Here is a 19,598-nt window from a genome sequence, read left to right as displayed (position 1 = left end):
CATTCTGCACAAATATCCACGGTGTTACCATCTTGTCTTTCTAATGACATTTTTCTTTTTTTAGCTCTCCCTGATGCACCAGGAACTCCAGAGCCTACCAATGTAACAGGAGACAGTATCACACTCACATGGGCAAGACCAGAGTCAGATGGTGGAAGTGAGATAAATGAGTACATTCTTGAAAGGAGAGAAAAGAAGAGCATGCGCTGGGTTAAAGTATCCAGTAAGAGGCCCATTACTGAGAACAGATACAGAGTAACTGGCCTTATTGAAGGCAATGAGTATGAGTTCCATGTCATGGCTGAAAACGCTGCAGGAGTTGGACCTCCAAGTGACGTTTCAAAGCTGATTAAATGCAGAGAACCAGTCAGCCCACCAAGTGCTCCTAATGTTGTAAAGGTGACAGATACATCAAAGACTAGCGTAACCTTAGAGTGGACAAAGCCGGTTTTTGATGGAGGCATGGAAATCATTGGGTACATCATTGAAATGTGCAAAGCTGATCTTGAAGCATGGCAGAAAGTCAATGCAGAGACTGTTATTGCTACTAAATATACCGTTGTTGATTTGGAGGCAGGAGAACACTATAAATTCAGAGTTAGTGCTGTCAATGCTGCTGGCAGAGGAGAAAGTTGCGAAGTTCCTGCTTCAGTCCAAACCGTGGACAGACTTTCTGCTCCTGAAATTGATATTGATGCGAATTTCAAGCAGACTCATATTGTAAGAGCAGGTGCAAGCATTCGTCTATTTATTGCCTTCTCTGGAAGACCTGTTCCTACTGCGGTGTGGTCCAAAGCAGATGTTAATCTTAGTTTGCGTGCTGACATTCAAACAACTGATTCATTCAGCACATTGACTGTGGAGGAATGCAATAGAAATGATGCTGGCAAGTATGTCTTTACTGTGGAAAACAACAGTGGAAGCAAGTCTATTACATTTACTGTCAAGGTTTTGGACACACCTGGTCCACCAGGTCCTATTACATTTAAAGATGTGACTCGAACATCTATTACTTTAATGTGGGATGCTCCTATTCTGGATGGAGGTTCTCGTATCCACCACTACGTTGTGGAAAAACGCGAAGCAAGTCGTCGTAGCTGGCAAGTAGTGAGTTCAAAATGCACTCGACAAATCCTTAAGGTCACAGATCTAGCAGAAGGTATGCCATATTATTACCGAGTATCAGCAGAAAATGAATATGGTGTAGGTGAACCCTGTGAATTAACAGAACCAGTTGTAGCCACAGAAGAACCTGCTCCACCTAAGAGACTAGATATTGTTGATACAACCAAATCTTCTGTAGTTTTAGCTTGGCTTAAACCTGATCATGATGGTGGTAGCCGTATTACTGGATACCTTCTTGAAATGAAACAAAAAGGATCTGACTTTTGGACTGCAGCTGGACAAACCAAGCAACTTACTTTCACCGTTGAAGGCCTTGTGGAGAACACAGAATATGAGTTCCGGGTCAAGGCAAAGAATGATGCTGGCTACAGTGAGCCAAGGGAAGCTTTCTCTTCTGTTATTGTTAAGGAGCCACAGATTGAACCAACAGCAGATCTCAGTGACATAAGCAGACAGCTTATAACATGCAAGGCTGGAAGCACCTTTACTATTGATATACCAATCAGTGGACGCCCAGCTCCAAAAGTGACATGGAAACTTGAGGAGATGAGGCTGAAGGAAACTGAAAGAGTGACCATCAAGACAACAAAAGACCGAACCACGCTGACTGTAAAAGACAGTATGAGAGGTGACTCTGGTAAATACTACCTTACACTTGAGAACACTGCTGGTGTGAAAACATTTACTGTCACAGTGGTAGTCATAGGAAGGCCGGGTCCCGTCACTGGCCCAATTGAAATATCATCTGTATCTTCTGAGTCCTGTGTGTTGACCTGGAAAGAACCTGAAGATGATGGTGGCAGTGACATTACAAACTACATTGTAGAGAAACGTGAATCTGGCACAACAGCATGGCAGCTGGTAAATTCCAGTGTGAAACGCACACAGATCAAAGTCAGTCATCTCACAAAATATCAAGAGTACAGTTTCCGAGTAAGCTCAGAAAATAGATTTGGTGTCAGCAAGCCAGTTGAATCAAAACCAATAGTTGCTGAGCATCCATTTGGTAAGTGAAATACTTATCAAAATTTGTTCTTTTCCTCTGACTGAGGTATTTATAATTCCTAACATTTTCTCCCCATCCTTCTTATGTTTAGTCCCACCAAGCCCACCTTCAAGGCCAGAAGTCTATTCTGTGTCTGCAAGTGCCATGGCCATTCGCTGGGAGGAACCCTATCATGATGGTGGCAGCAAAGTCATTGGATATTGGGTGGAAAAGAAGGAGCGCAACACCATCCTTTGGGTGAAGGAGAACAAAGTACCATGCTGTGAATGCAACTATAAAGTCACAGGGTTGGTGGAAGGCCTAGAATATCAATTCAGAACCTATGCTCTAAATGCTGCAGGTGTTAGCAAAGCTAGTGAAGCTTCCAGACCTGTAGTGGCTCAAAATCCAGTTGGTAAGTACTACTTTTAGAGTTACATTGTTATTTAAGCTAAAATAGGATTGCATTTCTCATTTTTTCTGCTTTATTCCTCCAGATCCACCAGGAAGACCAGAGGTAACAGATGTCACCAGATCTACAGTGTCGCTGAGCTGGTCACCTCCACTTTATGATGGTGGAAGCAAAATTGTCGGATATATTATTGAGCGCAAACCATATAATGAATCTGGTGATGGACGTTGGCTGAAATGCAATTATACCATTGTCTCAGAAAACTTTTTTACTGTGACAGCTCTTAGTGAAGATGAAGCCTATGAATTCCGTGTACTAGCAAAGAATGCTGCTGGTGTGATTAGCAAAGGATCTGAATCAACTGGTGCTGTCATTTGCAAAGATGAATACAGTAAGGAATATTTACTTGGAACAATTGAAAACATAACATTCTATTTTTAGTACTGTCATGTAATTTTTTTTCAAATCTCTTTTTTCCAGCACCACCAAAGGCTGAACTTGATGCCAGACTTCAGGGAGAAGTTTTGAGCATTAGGGCTGGATCAGATCTTGTTCTGGATGCAGCTATTGGTGGAAAACCAGAACCAAAAGTCTTCTGGTCCAAAGGTGACAGGGAACTGGAGCTATGTGAAAAGATATCTCTGCAATACACCAGCAAACGAGCTATTGCAATTATCAAGTTCTGTGACAGAAGTGATAGTGGAAAATATACCCTAACTGTTAAAAATGCCAGTGGGATGAAACAAGTTTCTGTTCTTGTCAAAGTGCTTGGTATGTGTCCCGTGATTAGTATTAATACTTAGTATACTAAAAAACCCACATTCTTTTAAATGAGATGCTTTTCCTTAGCTGCTAATAACAATACTTATTTTGATTCCTACACAGATTCACCAGGCCCATGTGCAGGCAAAATCACAGTTAGCAGAGTAACAGAAGAGAAATGTACTCTGGCATGGAATATTCCTGAGGAAGATGGCGGTGCAGAAATCACTCACTATATGATAGAAAGGCGTGAAACCAGCAGACTTCACTGGGTTATTGTTGAGGCTGAATGCCAGACTTTATCAACTGTGGTAACAAAACTTATTAAAAATAATGAATATATCTTCCGTGTGAGAGCTGTCAACAAATATGGACCGGGTGTTCCACTTGAAACAGAACCTGTGATTGCCAAAAATGCTTTCAGTGAGTGTTACTACCTTCCATTCTGCATCAGAATTTGTGGAATAATTCTCATGGATACACAGTGTATTGAACAATAATATTTTTTTCTCACCTTTAAAAAAAATAGCTATTCCAACACAGCCTGGTGCTCCTGAAGAAGTGAGTGTCGGCAAGGAACATATCATCATTCAGTGGTCGAAACCAGAATCAGATGGTGGCAGTGAGATTAAGGACTATCTTGTGGACAAACGTGAAAGAAAAAGTCTGCGCTGGACACGAGTGAATAGAGATTACACCATTTATGATACTAGACTGAAAGTCACCGGTCTCATGGAAGGGAGCCAGTACCAATTCCGTGTCACTGCAGTGAATGCTGCTGGAAACAGTGAACCTAGTGAAGCTTCACAATACATGTTATGTAAAGAACCATCATGTAAGTTACAATATTTAAAACATATTTTAATATTTATTTATAATAATGGAGCATAAACTCACATTGACACTTCAACTAAGAAGCCCATAACCACACATAAACTCACTGAACTAGCTAGTATTGGAATAAATTAAAAACAGTTATAGTTCATCTTAAATGCATTTCCCGGGATTAGCTGTCTGGAAGTCGGTTTTGACTGTAAAATGTTTTCTGCAACAATGTAAAATGCATTTTCTTCTTTTTCAAAGATACTCCTGCATCACCTTCAGTTCCAAGAGTTGTGGATACTACAAAGCACAGCATAAGTTTAGCATGGTCAAAGCCCACATATGATGGTGGTGCTGACCTCTTAGGCTATGTTCTTGAAATGAAAGAAGAAGGTAGTGAACAGTGGTATCGACCACATACAACTGCCACTCTGAGGAATGCTGAGTTCACCGTGACTGGTCTTAAAACAAACCAGAAATACCAATTCAGAGTCGCTGCAACAAATGTGAATGGTATGAGCGAATTTAGTGAATCATCAGCAGAAATAGAACCTGTGGAAAGAATAGGTAATTTGAAAACGTAATGTATATTTTAAGGAATGTATATTTTCCTTTAGAATTTCTATTAGATTAACTAATTCCATGTTTCTTATACCCTTCGTCAGAAATACCTGAACTTGAGCTTGCTGATGATCTGAAGAAGACAGTTACAGTCAGAGCTGGTGGTTCCCTGCGCCTAATGGTCTCTGTATCTGGCAGACCTGCTCCTGTAATCACATGGAGCAAGCAGGGTGTTGACCTTGTAAGTCGAGGCATTATTGATACTACCGACAGCTACACTCTACTTATTGTGGATAAAGTTAATCGATATGACGCTGGAAAATACATCATTGAGGCTGAAAATCAATCAGGAAAAAAATCTGCAACTATTTCTGTGAAAGTGTATGGTAAGTACTGCTACAGTTGTATATGAGCATTATGCCACTCTGTGTGCTCATTGCTCAGAAATAAGTCTCATTCATTTCCAAAGGAAGTTTGCATTTTAAATAACATGAGAATGTTTGAGGAGTCAGGGAAACAATCTAATCCAAAGGAAAATTTCTGGAGCTGTGCTAGTTTACAAATCAAATCCCATTTTTGTTTTATGCAGAAGTAGTTATTTACTGTAAAATGAAAGGATTCAAAAGGGGAAAAAATTTTTTTGTTTGTTTGTTTTAGATACACCTGGTCCACCACCTGCAGTGAGAGTTAAGGAAGCATCAAAAGATTCTGTGACACTTACTTGGGACATTCCAGTCATTGACGGTGGAGCCCCAGTCAACAATTACATAATTGAGAAACGTGAAGCTTCCATGAGAGCTTATAAGACTGTCACTATCAAATGCAGTAAGACACTTTATAGAGTTACTGGACTTCTGGAAGGAGCTTTGTATTATTTCAGAGTACTACCAGAAAATATTTATGGCATTGGTGAAGGCTGTGAAACATCTGATGCAGTACTGGTATCTGATGTCCCCATGGTACCACAAAAACTCGAAGTGATTGACACCACTAAGTCAACTGTTACACTTGCTTGGGAGAAACCACTGCACGATGGCGGCAGCAGATTGACTGGCTATGTTATTGAGGCCAGCAAAGCTGGAACAGAAAGATGGTTGAAGGTAGTGACATTGAAGCCTACCGTCTATGAACATACCATTATCTCTCTCAATGAAGGTGAACAGTACTTGTTCAGGGTCAGAGCACAGAATCAGAAGGGCGTGTCGGAACCACGAGAGATTGTCACAGCAGTGACAGTTCAAGACCAAAAAGGTAGGTGTCTACTGTTGAAAACAATAGGGTCAAGCTTACACCAAATGAATGTGATAGTTATAAAACAGGTATTTAAAATATCAATTATTTGCTCTCCTTAGTTCTACCAACAATTGACTTTACTGGAATACCTCAGAAGACAATCCACGTACCTGCTGGCAAGCCCATTGAATTAGCCATTCCAATTGAAGGACGACCACCTCCAACTGCATCTTGGTTCTTTGCTGGTTCTAAACTAAAAGAATCAGAACGCATCAAAATGGAGACTGCTGCCAAAATTGCCAAATTAACTGTGCGTGAGACCACCATACATGACACTGGGGAGTATACACTTGAACTGAAGAACACAACTGGAACAGTTACTGATACAGTAAAGGTTATAATCCTTGGTAAGAATTCATGAAAATAATTGTCCATGAAATTTCTCCATTTCAACTTTTACATGAGAAATATGATTCCTTTTTTCCACCTGTTTTGTAAGTTTCTTTTTTTTTTTTTTCCCCTAGACAAGCCTGGACCACCTGTTGGACCTATCAGAATTGATGAAATTGATTCAAATTATGTAACCATCTCCTGGGAGCCACCTGAGCTGGATGGTGGAGCTACCCTTAGTGGGTATGTGGTAGAACAGCGTGATGCTCATCGTCCTGGATGGTTGCCAGTTTCAGAGTCAGTAACCAGGACAACATTTAAGTTCACCAGACTTGTTGAAGGTGCAGAATATGTGTTCCGTGTAGCTGCTACAAATCGCTTTGGAATTGGATCTTACCTGCAGTCTGAAATCATAGAATGCAAGAGCAGAATCCGTAAGTCTGAATTGTTGTTCATTCTCTACCTTTAAAATTAAAAATATATCTTTAAATGGGCTTATATATCCACACATATACTAGAATTTTCTAGATGTTGCTACTTCCTTTTGCCAGCTAGAATGGTATATTATGGTGCACAGTAATCCAAAGAAGAATGACATCCATAAATCTGTATGTGTAATATAGATGTACTGCACAGAACATGGATGGTAACGTTGGATTTTCTGCTCAGATCTACCTTTAGTCTTGAAAAATTGCTTTACCCCATTACAAAACCAGAAGTTTTTCACTGACCCAATTTGTAAATTGCTCAGATATCTACTACTAAGAGAGTTTGATAAGACATTGATATTACATTGTTCTTCACAATATGTCACATACTACTAATGTGTAGAGTAATCTGATGCTTTCTTCACTAATTCCATGTCATATTTTTACAGGTATTCCTGGTCCTCCTGGCACTCCAGAAGTGTTTGATATCTCTCGAGACGGCATGACATTGACTTGGTATCCTCCAGAAGACGATGGTGACTCACAGATTACTGGTTATATTGTGGAACGCAAAGAAGTTAGAGCAGATAGATGGATCCGTGCAAATAAAGTTCCAGTCACCATGACTCGTTACCGTTCCACTGGGTTGGTCGAAGGATTAGAATATGAACACCGGGTCACAGCAATCAATGCCAGAGGCACTGGGAAACCCAGCCGTCCTTCCAAGTCTGCTGTTGCCAGAGATCCAATTGGTAAGTAATTTCCTACAAAGATTAAACACATTATAGTAGAAGAGAATGACACTAGTAAAATTTACCCTTTTTTCTAATTTGGAAATTTATCTGGATGTATTAACAAATGAGATTCTGACTGGAGAAAACAAGGAGAATATTAGTGAAAATCTTTCATTTGAAGTTTTCCTGTATAAATTCATTGTAGACTTATTACAGTTCATAAGTTGAAAGTTTCATCTTTCAGATATTCATAAAAACATATTCCACTTGCCTATTTGATCTTCTCTTCCAGCTCCTCCAGGTAAACCTCAGAATCCAAGAGTCACTGATACTACAAGAACATCTGTCTCCCTGGCTTGGAGTCCACCAGAAGATGAAGGTGGTTCTAAAGTTACTGGCTACTTAATTGAGATGCAGAAGGTTGATCAATTTGAATGGACCAAATGCAATACTACGCCAACCAAGATTCGGGAATACACCTTGACACATCTTCCCCAGGGTGCAGAGTACAGATTCCGTGTGCTAGCCTGTAATGCTGGTGGGCCAGGAGAACCTGCTGAAGTGCCAGGAACAGTCAAAATAACAGAAATGCTTGGTAAGACATTTCAAGTCTTAATTCTTGTTGAAAGCTGTCCTAAAAAAATATTTGCCTAAAGCAGGTATGATATTATCTGTAGAAGGACATAGCATGATGTGTTATTTTTGTTTACAGAATATCCGGACTATGAACTTGATGAAAAATACCAAGAAGGTCTCATGGTGAGACAAGGAGGAGTAATCAGGCTTACAATACCCATTAAGGGTAAGCCCATCCCAGTATGCAAATGGACAAAAGAAGGACAGGACATCAGCAAGAGGGCCATGATTGCGACTTCTGACACTCACACAGAACTTGTGATCAAAGATGCAGAAAGAGAAGATTCAGGCACCTATGATTTGGTACTTGAAAACAAGTGCGGCAAGAAAGCCGTGTATATTAAAGTCAGAGTGATTGGCATTCCAAATCCACCAGAAGGACCACTTGAGTATGATGATTTACAAGCTCGTTCTGTCAGAGTAAGCTGGAGACCTCCTACAGATGACGGTGGTGCAGATATCCTGGGTTATATCGTTGAGAGAAGAGAAGTGCCGAAGACTGCCTGGTACACTGTTGACTCTAGAGTGAAAGGGACATCTCTGGTGGTGAAAGGGCTCAAAGAAAATGTGGAATATCACTTCCGTGTTTCTGCTGAAAACCATTTCGGTATTAGCAAATCTCTCAAATCTGAAGAACCAGCAGTACCAAAGACACCTCTAAGTAAGTTTTCTTCTAGACTGAAAAAATAGTTACTGCATTATGATTTAAAAGTGCAATAATATGTGCAGAAATTTTAATGGTATATCACTGTTATTTCTATTATTTTTATTATTGTAATTATTAATAGATCCTCCAGAGCCTCCAAACAACCCACCTGAAGTGCTTGATGTTACAAAGAGTTCTGTCAACTTGTCCTGGTCCAGACCTAAAGATGATGGTGGTTCTCGTGTAACTGGCTACTATATTGAACGTAAAGAGACATCTACAGAAAAATGGGTCCGGCATAATAAGACACAGATTACCACTACAATGTACACAGTCACAGGACTTGTTCCAGATGCTGAATATCAATTCCGTGTCATTGCTCAAAATGACATTGGTGAAAGTGAAGCAAGTCCTGCTTCTGAACCAGTTGTATGCAAAGATCCATTTGGTAAGATAATGTCTGCATTAACAGATCTTTTGAGAGCAACTTTATGGCATTTAGAGAAAAATTGATTTTCTGTATCTATTTTAATTTTCAGACAAACCAAGCCAACCTGGAGAAATTGAGATCACTTCTATATCTAAGGACAGCATTACATTAGAATGGGAACGACCTGAAAGTGATGGTGGCAAAGAGATCCTTGGCTATTGGGTTGAATATCGCCAGTCTGGAGAAAGCACCTGGAAAAAATGCAATAAGGAACGCATCAAGGACAGGCAGTTTACAGTAGGAGGTTTACTAGAGGCCACAGAATATGAGTTCCGTGTTTTTGCAGAAAATCAGACTGGTCTCAGCAGACCTCGAAGGACTGCTATGGCAGTGAAAACTAAATTAACATGTAAGCAAAAATATATTGTCACATTTGCTGTGATATTGTTGTGATTTGCTGTGTCAAAAGCAATGGTGCTGCATTTAACGTGCTGCCTATTTGTTTTACATGGTATTTGCTAACATGACTGTCCCAAAGGACAGTCTTTCAAGTATAAGAGGGACAAGTATAAATGGAAATTAATTTCCAGTAATCTAATAATATAGGAAAATTTCATAGTAATCATAATAATTTTCTTAATTTTCTTTGTCGCAGCTGGAGAAGCACCTGCCATAAAAAAAGAAATGCAGGATGTTACAACTAAACTGGGTGAGGCAGCTCAGCTGACATGCCAGATTGTTGGAAGACCTTTGCCTGATATTAAATGGTACCGCTTCGGCAAAGAGCTGGTACAAAGCAGAAAATACAAAATGTCATCTGATGGACGCAATCATACACTGACAGTAATGACAGATGAACAGGAGGATGAAGGTCTCTACACTTGTATGGCTACCAATGATGTTGGAGAAACTGAAACTAGTGGCAAGCTATTATTGCAGGCTCCTCCTCAGTTCCACCCTGGCTTCCCATTGAAAGAGAAATACTATGCAGGTGCAGGTGGCACCCTCCGCCTTCACGTTGTGTATATTGGCCGGCCAGTACCAGCAATAACTTGGTTCCACGGCAACAAACCTTTGAGAGGATCAGAAACAATTACTATTGAGAACACAGAACAGTATACTCATCTTGCTATTAAAAATGTCCAGCACAAAACTCATGCTGGGAAGTACAAAGTACAACTCAGTAACACATTTGGAACAGTTGACACTGCACTTAATGTGGAAATACAAGGTAATTAATTTTATTTTCAGTATTTTTGTGGAATATTTTCTCAAATATTGACTGGAAAAAGAAATAAAAATTTTGTGCTTTTTCTTGTACAGATAAACCAGATAAACCAGTAGGGCCAATTGTTATAGAGTCTATACTGAAGAATTCTGTGGTGATAAGCTGGAAACCACCAGAGGATGATGGAGGTGTTATGATAACCAATTACATCATAGAGAAACGTGAAGCCAAGGAAGGAGCAGAATGGCAACTTGTATCTTCAAGTATTTCAGGCACAACGTGTAGAATTGTTAACCTAACTGAAAATGCAGGCTATTATTTCCGTGTTTCTGCTCAGAATATGTACGGCATTAGTGAAGCACTGGAGGTCTCATCAGTAGTTTTTATAAAGCCTCCGTTTGGTAAGTGGAGACCAAAATATCAGTGTCTGTATGCCCCTGGGTTTTCGTTTAATGCCAGCCGACAGCTAAGCCCCACGCAGCCGTTCGCTCATTCCCCCACCAGTGGCATCGGGGAGAGAATCAGAAGGGTAAATGCTGGAAAACTGTTGGGTTGAGATAAAGACAATTTAATAGGAAAAGAAAAATCTGTGTGCACCAGCAATGCAAACCAAGGAATTCATTCCCTGCTTCCCTTGGAGAGACAGGTGTTCAGCCATCTCCAGGAGTGCAGGGCCCCATCACATGTAACAGTGGCTTGGGAAGACAAATGCCATCACTTCAAATGTCCCTTCCCCTATTTCATATACTGAACATGATGTCATATGGTCTGGAATATCCCTTTGGTCAGTTCGGATCACCTGTCCTGGCTGTGTCTCCTCCCACCCTCCCACGCACCTCCAATTTCCTCACTAGCGTGGCAGTACAAAAAGCAGAAAAGGCCTTGGCTCTGTGTAAGCTCTGCTCAGCAATGAAAAAAACATCTCCTTGTTATCAACCCTGTGTTCAGCACAAATCCAAAACACAGCTCCATATTAGCCACTGGGAAGAAAGTTAAATCTACCCCAGCCAAAACCAGCATACCCTGTAATTAATTAATAAGGCAAATCCACTTCAGTTTTTGAACTTTGTTATTCTTTACAGAAAAACCAGGACAACCTGGCCAGCCAGTAGCAAGTGCTGTCACAAAGGATTCTTGTGTTGTCTCATGGAAGCCACCCACAAGTGATGGCGGTGCAAAGATTAGAACTTACTATCTTGAGAAGCGTGAGAAAAAACAAAACAAGTGGATTTCTGTAACAACAGATGAAATTCGTGAAACAGTCTACTCTGTGAAAGATCTTATTGAAGGTCTTGAATATGAGTTCCGTGTAAAATGCGAAAATCTTGGTGGTGAAAGTGAGTGGAGTGAGGTATCCCAACCAGTCATTCCAAAATCTGATGTACCAATTAAAGCTCCACATTTCAAGGAAGAAATAAGGAATCTGAATGTGAAATTTCAAGCTAATGCCACATTTGTCTGCAAAGTCACTGGTCATCCTAAGCCAATCGTCAAGTGGTACAGACAGGGCAAAGAAATCATGCCAGATGGGGAGAAGATCAAGATCCAGGAATTCAAGGGTGGATATTACCAGCTGATCATCACGAAGGTAACAGATGATGATGCCACGGTATATCAAGTTAGAGCTACCAACCAAGGAGGATCTGTGTCTGGCACTGCCTCTCTGGATGTTGAAGGTGAATGAAGGGTCTTGATAACCAAGACAAATTCGTTCTTATTTTGAATATTTAGACTCTTCTCATGTGCTTTTTGTCATGTGTTTTTCCTTTCTCTTTCTATTCCAGTTCCTGCAAAGATTCATTTGCCCAAAAACCTGGAAGGCATGGGAGCTGTTCATGCCCTCCGAGGGGAAGTGGTGAGCATCAAGATTCCATTCAGTGGCAAGCCTCCCCCTGTGATCACATGGCAGAAGGGACAAGATCTCATCGATACTAATGGGCACTACCAAGTCATTGTTACACGATCATTTACATCTCTTGTTTTCCCAAATGGTGTTGACAGAAAAGATGCAGGGTTTTACATTGTTTGTGCCAAAAACAGATTTGGAATCGATCAAAAAACAGTTGAATTAGATGTGGCTGATGTGCCTGATCCACCAAGAGGTCTGAAGGTAACTGACGTTTCAAGGGATTCAGTAAACCTAACCTGGAGTGAACCAGCTACTGATGGTGGAAGCAGGATCATAAACTACATTATTGAGAAACGTGCTACAACAGCAGAGCGATGGATTCGTGTTGCACAAGCTCGTGATACACGATACACAGTGGTGAACCTGTTTGGCAAGACCACCTACCAGTTCCGTGTAATTGCGGAGAATAAGTTTGGCCAAAGTCAGCCTTCGGAACCTACTGATCCAATTATAACAAAGGAAGATAAGACCAGGGTAATGAACTATGATGAAGAAGTTGATGAAACCAGAGAAGTTACGGCAGCTAAAGCAGCTCACTATTCTACAAAGGAACTCTATGACAAATATATGATTGCAGAAGAGCTTGGACGTGGGCAATTTGGCATTGCACACCGCTGTGTTGAGGCAGTTTCGAAAAAGACTTACCTGGCCAAGTTTGTCAAAGTAAAGGGTGCTGACCAAGTTTTGGTAAAGAAAGAAATTTCCATCCTAAACATTGCTAGGCACCAAAATATCCTGTATCTTCATGAATCATTTGAGAGCCTAGAAGAATTGGTCATGATCTTTGAATTCATTTCCGGGGTTGACATCTTTGAAAGAATCAGCACAGCTTCATTTGAACTTAATGAAAGAGAAATAGTAAGTTATGTACGCCAGGTCTGTGATGCACTAGAATTTTTACATCGTCATAGCATTGGACATTTTGATATTAAACCAGACAATATTATTTACCTCACAAGAAGAAGCTCTGTAATTAAAATTGTTGAATTTGGTCAAGCTAGACAGTTGAGGCCTGGAGACAGCTTTAGACTGCAGTTCACTTCTCCTGAATATTATGCACCTGAAGTACATCACCATGACTTAGTCAGCACAGCTACTGACATGTGGTCAGTTGGTGCTCTAACATACATACTTCTCAGTGGCCTTAACCCTTTCATTGCTGAAACAAACCAGCAAGTTATTGAAAATATTCTAAATGCTGAATACCTCTTCGATGATGAAGCATTCAAAGACATAAGCATCGAGGCCATGGACTTCATTGATCGCCTACTAGTAAAGGAAAGAAAATCTCGGATGACAGCTGCTGAAGCGCTTAATCATGTGTGGCTAAAACAGCAGACGGAAAAGACCAGCACTAAAACCATTAAGACCTTGAGGCACAGGCGTTACTATCAAACTCTAGTAAAGAAGGAGTGGAACACAGTTGTGTCAGTAGCCCGCATTTCCTGTGGAGGCGCAATTAGATCCCAGAAAGGCATAACAGTGGCTAAAGTTAAAGTTGCCCCAATAGACATTGGGCCTATTGCTGGGCAGATAAAGCATAATGTTGTAGAAGAAGGAGGCCATGCCAAGTATGTATGTAGGATTGAAAACTATGATGAGTCAACACAAGTCACATGGTACTTTGGTATGAGGCAATTAGAAAGCAATGAGAAATATGAAATAAAATATGAAGATGGTGTGGCAACCATGTATGTCAAAGATGTCTCCAAATCAGATGATGGGACCTACAGATGCAAGGTAGTAAATGATTATGGTGAAGACAGCTCTTATGCAGAACTTTTTGTTAAAGGTGTGAGAGAAATTTCTGAGCACTACAGATGCAGAACTGTTAGAAAAGTGAAACGACGGGTTGATACTATGAGACTATTAGAGCATCCCCCAGAATTTACTCTGCCTTTGTATAACCGCACTGCATATGTTGGAGAAAATGTCAGGTTTGGAGTAACTATAACAGTTCACCCAGAACCTCGCTTAACATGGTACAAATCAGGCCAGAAAATAAAACCTGGGGATGATGATAAGAAGTATACTTTTGAATCAGACAAGGGTCTTTATCAACTTCTCATCAATAATGTCACTGAAGAGGATGATGCTGAATACAGTATTGTGGCACGCAATAAATACGGTGAGGATAGCTGCAAAGCTAAGCTGACTGTGATTCCACATCCACCTCCACCAGATGCCACACTCAGGCCAATGTTTAAAAGACTGCTGGCAAATGCTGAATGTCAAGAAGGCCAAAATGTCAGTTTTGAGATCAGGGTATCTGGTGTTCCAAAACCAACGTTGACATGGGAGAAAGATGGTCAACCTCTATCCTTTGGTCCCAACTTTGATATAATTCATGAAGGTTTAGATTATTATGCTTTGCATATCAGAGATACTTTGCCAGAAGACAGTGGCTATTACAGAGTTACTGCTACAAACAGTGCTGGATCTACAAGCTGTCAGGCTTATCTAAAAGTTGAACGCTTGAAATATGTCAAGCGTGAGTACAAGACGGAAGAAGAACGGGAGAAGCATGTACAAAGGCAAATTGACAAGACTTTACGAATGGCAGAAATCCTTTCTGGGGTTGAAGCTGTTCCACTGACACAAACTGCACAAGAGGCTCTCAGAGAAGCTGCTATCTTATATAAACCAGCTGTTAGCTCAAAGACCGTCAAAGGTGAATATGAAATTAAGGAAGAAGAAAAGAAGGAGAAGGAGGAAAGAAGACTTCGTATGCCATATGAGATCCCAGAGCCTCGCAAACATGTGCGCGCTGCTCTTGAGGAAGATCAGCATATTAAACACTTTGTGCCTCTCTCAGACATGAAGTGGTACAAGAAGCTGCGAGACCAGTATGAAATGCCAGGAAAACTTGAGAGGACTGTTCAGAAACGCCAGAAACGCATACGTCTTTCCAGGTGGGAGCAATTCTATGTGATGCCACTGCCACGCATTTCTGATCAGTACAAGCCTAAATGGCGCATACCAAAGCTGACACAAGATGATCTTGAAATTGTGAGACCAGCACGCCGGCGGACCCCATCTCCAGAGTATGAGTATTACTATAGACCAAGAAGGCGATCACTTGGTGATTTGTCTGATGAGGAATTGCTCATGCCTATAGATGACTACTTAGCCATGAAGAGAACCGAAGAGGAAAGACTGCGCCTTGAAGAAGAGCTGGAGTTAGGCTTTTCTGCTTCTCCACCAAGTAGAAGCCCCCCACGCTTTGAACTATCTGCCCTTCGGTATTCTACTGCAGGAGCACAGGCCAGTTCAGAGGAAGAAAGAAAAAGAGAGCTGAGGTATTCAAGCTATCACATCCCAGCTAAAGCTGACACCAGTGCAAGCTATGCAGAGCTTCGTCAACGTCACGACAGGGCTGCCTACAGACCGCCTAAACAGAAGCAAAGAATAATGGATGAGAGGGAGGATGAGGAATTGCTCCGTCCTGTTGGCACTGATCAACGACTTTCTGAATACAGGAGTGAGCTCAAATATATGGCAGAGGAAGAAAAGAGTAGACTCAGGAGAAGGAGGGAAAGAGAAATAACTGAGATCACATCAGAAGAAGAAGAAGAAATAGAAATGGTGCAATATGCTCACAGGGAATTTTCACCTCCCTCTAGATTACTAAGGAGAAGAAGATCCCTTTCTCCAACTTACATTGAGTTGATGCGTCCTGTATCTGAATTAATTCGACCTCGCTCACGGCCTCCTGAAGAAAGTGAGAGAAGATCCCCAACACCAGAGAGAACTCGACCACGCTCACCTAGCCCAGTCTCTAGTGAAAGATCTCTCTCCCGGTTTGAGAGGATGGCAAGATTTGATATCTTTTCTAGATATGAGTCCATGAAATCTGCTCTGAAAACTCAAAAAACGATGGAAAGGAAATATGAAGTTCTGACTCAGCAGCCTTTCACCCTTGACCATGCTCCTCGCATTACCCTGAGAATGCGCTCACACCGGGTACCATGTGGCCATAATACTAGGTTCATTCTAAATGTCCAATCAAAACCAACTGCTGAAGTAAAGTGGTACCACAATGGTATTGAGCTCCAAGAGAGCAGGAAGATACACTTTACTAATACGAGTGGTGTATTAACTCTGGAGATTCTCGACTGCCACATTGATGACAGTGGAACATACCGAGCTGTGTGCACAAACTACAAAGGGGAATGCTCTGATTATGCAACGCTAGATGTTACGGGAGGAGATTACACTACATACTCTTCCCAGAGGAGAGATGAAGAAGTACCAAGGTCAATTTTACCTGACTTGACAAAAACAGAGGCATATGCAATCTCCTCATTTAAGAAAGCATCTGCAACAGAATCAAGTTCCTCAGTAAGAGAGGTCAAATCAGAAGTGTCAGCAACAAGAGAATCACTTTTATCCTATGAACACTATGCTGCTGCTGAAGAAAAAGTCACTGCAGCTGAAGAAAAATCGTTGGAAGAGAGGACTGTACACAAGGCATTTAAAAGCACTCTACCAGCAACAATCCTTACAAAGCCACGGTCAATCACAGTTTCTGAAGGGGAGGCTGCAAGATTTTCCTGTGATGTTGATGGTGAACCAGCACCAACAATAACATGGCTCCGTACAGGTCAACCTATTGTTTCTTCAAGGCGCTTCCAAGTAACACGAACACAGTACAAGTCTGTCTTTGAAATTTCTTCAGTCCAGATGTCAGATGAAGGAAGTTACACTGTTGTGGTGGAAAACTCTGAAGGAAGACAGGAAGCACATTTTACTTTGACCATTCAAAGAACAAAAATTCCTGAAAAAACAATTACTTCACCTCCAAGGATCAAATCTCCTGAGCCTCGTGTAAAGTCACCAGAGCCAGTTAAGTCTCCTAAACGAGTGAAATCTCCTGAACCCATCAGCAGTCCCCCAAAAGCTAAGTCACCACCTGGAGACAAAATGGTACCAGCAGAGAAAGTACAATTACCAACTGCTTCTCCACCAAAGATAAAACAGCATCTGAAAGCAGAAACTCTTGGAGATAAGGTAAAGTTATCCTGTGCAGTTGAAAGCAATGTTTTAAGTGTCAGAGAAGTGGCTTGGTATAAGGATGGTAAAAAACTGAAAGAAGACCATCATTTCAAGTTTCATTATGCAGCAGATGGCACTTATGAGCTCAAAATCCATGAGCTCATGGAATCTGATAAAGGAGAATACACCTGTGAAATTATTGGGGAAGGAGGCGTTTCAAAAACTAACTTCCAGTTTACCGGCCAAGTATTTAAAAATATCCATTCCCAGGTAAGAGGTGTATCTGAATCTCATAAAAGAGTTCAGAAAGAAGATGAGTTGCTTATGGTTTCCACCCAGAAGAAATCAGCAGTGGCAACTGAAGAGAAATCTGCAATTCAAGAAGTCATTAAAAAGTCACTTGTTACGGAAGATGTCAAACAACTGAAAGCAGAAATTACAGCTTCTTCTACTAAAATGACAGTGTCTGAAGGGCAGAAAGTGACATTGAAAGCCAACATTCCTGGTGCCTCTGAAGTAAAATGGGTGCTGAATGGAATGGAGCTGAGAAATTCAGATGATTACAGATACGGTGTTTCTGGAAGTGATCACACGCTAACTATCAAAAAGGCCAGTAATAAGGATGAAGGTATACTCACCTGTGAGGGTAAAACTGACAAAGGCATTATTAAATGCCAGTATGTTATGACTCTTTCTAAAGAGCGCTCCAGTGAACCAGCATTCGTCATTCAGCCTAAGTCTCAAAATGTCAATGAAGGACAAGACGTGTTGTTCACCTGTGAAGTTTCTGGGGATCCTTCTCCTGAAGTTGAGTGGTTAAAGAATAATCAACCTGTAAGTAATCATTTACTATATTTACTTGAAATATTAGAATTATTCATAAAATTGATCTTAATGAAATCATTTTTTTCCCCTCCTTAGATTGCAGTTTCATCACACCTCAGAGTATCTCGCTCTAAAAATATATCTTCTCTTGAGATTCGAAATGCAGCACTGAGTGACACTGGAAAATACACTGTCAAGGCAAAAAATTACCATGGGCAGTGCTCTGCTACAGCATCTTTGACCGTACTCCGTAAGTTTGTTCTTTGGGTCTCACGTTCAGAATAGTCACAACTTTTTGCTGTGGTGTGTCTACTAAAAGGACTTACGATAAAAGCCACTGGTAACATTGACTTAGGTATTTTAAGAAGTTCTTATTTCTTTTGTATATTACATATACAGCCCTAAAACAGCATTAGAAACCTTTCTAACACCCACAGAGTTGCACAGGCATGCTCTATTACATCAACAGGTGCATGTTAAGAGAAAGCTATGAGCATTGGTTCTAGGATGAGTATGTTAAGACCTTGGTGCTGGTAATTATTCTTTCCTTATTTACTAACAAAATCTATTACAATAAAACAAAGTCATTCCACAGTCAAAAATTTTTATGGCAACTTAAATTGAACTGGGTTTGGTATTTTATTAGCTATACCATACCCCAGTTCCTAGCATCAAGGGGTGGCTGTGATTTGCTTGTATGACTGTGTTTGGGTTTAAAGCAAAGCTGCAGTGATTGAGCTTTCCTGTTGCCCTTTATAGCTACAGAACAATTCAGTGAAATATAGATTTTACTATTCTATGTTTGTAAGAACTTGAAAATGTTTCACAGCTTCTACAAATATGAACTGAACACACACAATTTTTCAGTGTCTAATTCTAGTAATGGTTCTAATAAGAAACATTGTGTGATGACCTGTTTTTTCTTAAGTATGTATGTTTTTCCTTGGAGCTCATACATACTGTAAGTTTCATTGCCTCTTTTTTAATTTCCAAATTACTGCTTGTGATTTGGATATCTTGAATTAAATAATTATATACTCCACTGCAGTTTTCCATTGAAAGCAAAGCATGCCATCTTCATTTTTATAAAATTAACCATACAGAACTGCATGACTTTGTTCGTTAATGTGATGTTGTTGCTTTTTCCTTCTATGTTTGCAATGCTCCTCAGCTCTAGTTGAAGAACCTCCGAAAGAGGTAGTATTGAAGACCAGTGGCGACGCAAGCATGCACGAAAGTTTTTCTTCTCAGTCCTTTCAAATGGCTTCTTCTAAACAAGAGGCTTCATTCAGCAGTTTCAGCAGTAGCAGCATGACTGAAATGAAATTTGAAAGCATGTCTGCCAAAAGCATGTCCTCCATGAAAGAATCCTTTGTAGAGATGAGCTCCAGCAGTATTATGGGGAAATCTAGTATGGCTCAACTGGAGAGTTCAACTAGTAAAATGCTTAAATCAGGTCTGAGAGGTGAGCATTACA

At 40.6% G+C, this 19,598-nt stretch overlaps 1 protein-coding gene across 8 annotated transcripts in view; it reads left to right on the top strand.

Annotated features, from left to right (window-relative positions):
- Nucleotides 1-19,598, top strand: part of TTN (titin) — a 244,913-nt gene that overhangs the window by 223,922 nt on the left and 1,393 nt on the right. For all 8 annotated transcript variants that reach the window (XM_039554641.1, XM_039554643.1, XM_039554642.1 and 5 more), the window contains 22 exons: nucleotides 65-2,131; nucleotides 2,223-2,525; nucleotides 2,608-2,913; nucleotides 3,003-3,293; nucleotides 3,408-3,707; nucleotides 3,814-4,119; nucleotides 4,368-4,673; nucleotides 4,772-5,053; nucleotides 5,325-5,918; nucleotides 6,020-6,307; nucleotides 6,425-6,724; nucleotides 7,168-7,470; nucleotides 7,745-8,047; nucleotides 8,165-8,749; nucleotides 8,877-9,182; nucleotides 9,274-9,573; nucleotides 9,820-10,395; nucleotides 10,488-10,793; nucleotides 11,475-12,068; nucleotides 12,177-18,130; nucleotides 18,218-18,371; nucleotides 19,293-19,586. In XM_039554641.1, coding sequence (XP_039410575.1) covers nucleotides 65-2,131; nucleotides 2,223-2,525; nucleotides 2,608-2,913; nucleotides 3,003-3,293; nucleotides 3,408-3,707; nucleotides 3,814-4,119; nucleotides 4,368-4,673; nucleotides 4,772-5,053; nucleotides 5,325-5,918; nucleotides 6,020-6,307; nucleotides 6,425-6,724; nucleotides 7,168-7,470; nucleotides 7,745-8,047; nucleotides 8,165-8,749; nucleotides 8,877-9,182; nucleotides 9,274-9,573; nucleotides 9,820-10,395; nucleotides 10,488-10,793; nucleotides 11,475-12,068; nucleotides 12,177-18,130; nucleotides 18,218-18,371; nucleotides 19,293-19,586 — 15,018 coding nt within the window. The remainder of the gene's footprint in view (nucleotides 1-64; nucleotides 2,132-2,222; nucleotides 2,526-2,607; nucleotides 2,914-3,002; nucleotides 3,294-3,407; nucleotides 3,708-3,813; nucleotides 4,120-4,367; nucleotides 4,674-4,771; nucleotides 5,054-5,324; nucleotides 5,919-6,019; nucleotides 6,308-6,424; nucleotides 6,725-7,167; nucleotides 7,471-7,744; nucleotides 8,048-8,164; nucleotides 8,750-8,876; nucleotides 9,183-9,273; nucleotides 9,574-9,819; nucleotides 10,396-10,487; nucleotides 10,794-11,474; nucleotides 12,069-12,176; nucleotides 18,131-18,217; nucleotides 18,372-19,292; nucleotides 19,587-19,598) is intronic.

The sequence above is a fragment of the Corvus cornix genome, chromosome 7 (assembly GCF_000738735.6).
Source record: "Corvus cornix cornix isolate S_Up_H32 chromosome 7, ASM73873v5, whole genome shotgun sequence".
In the NCBI taxonomy this organism is placed as follows: domain Eukaryota; kingdom Metazoa; phylum Chordata; class Aves; order Passeriformes; family Corvidae; genus Corvus; species Corvus cornix.
This window is presented reverse-complemented; position numbering and strand designations above follow the sequence as displayed.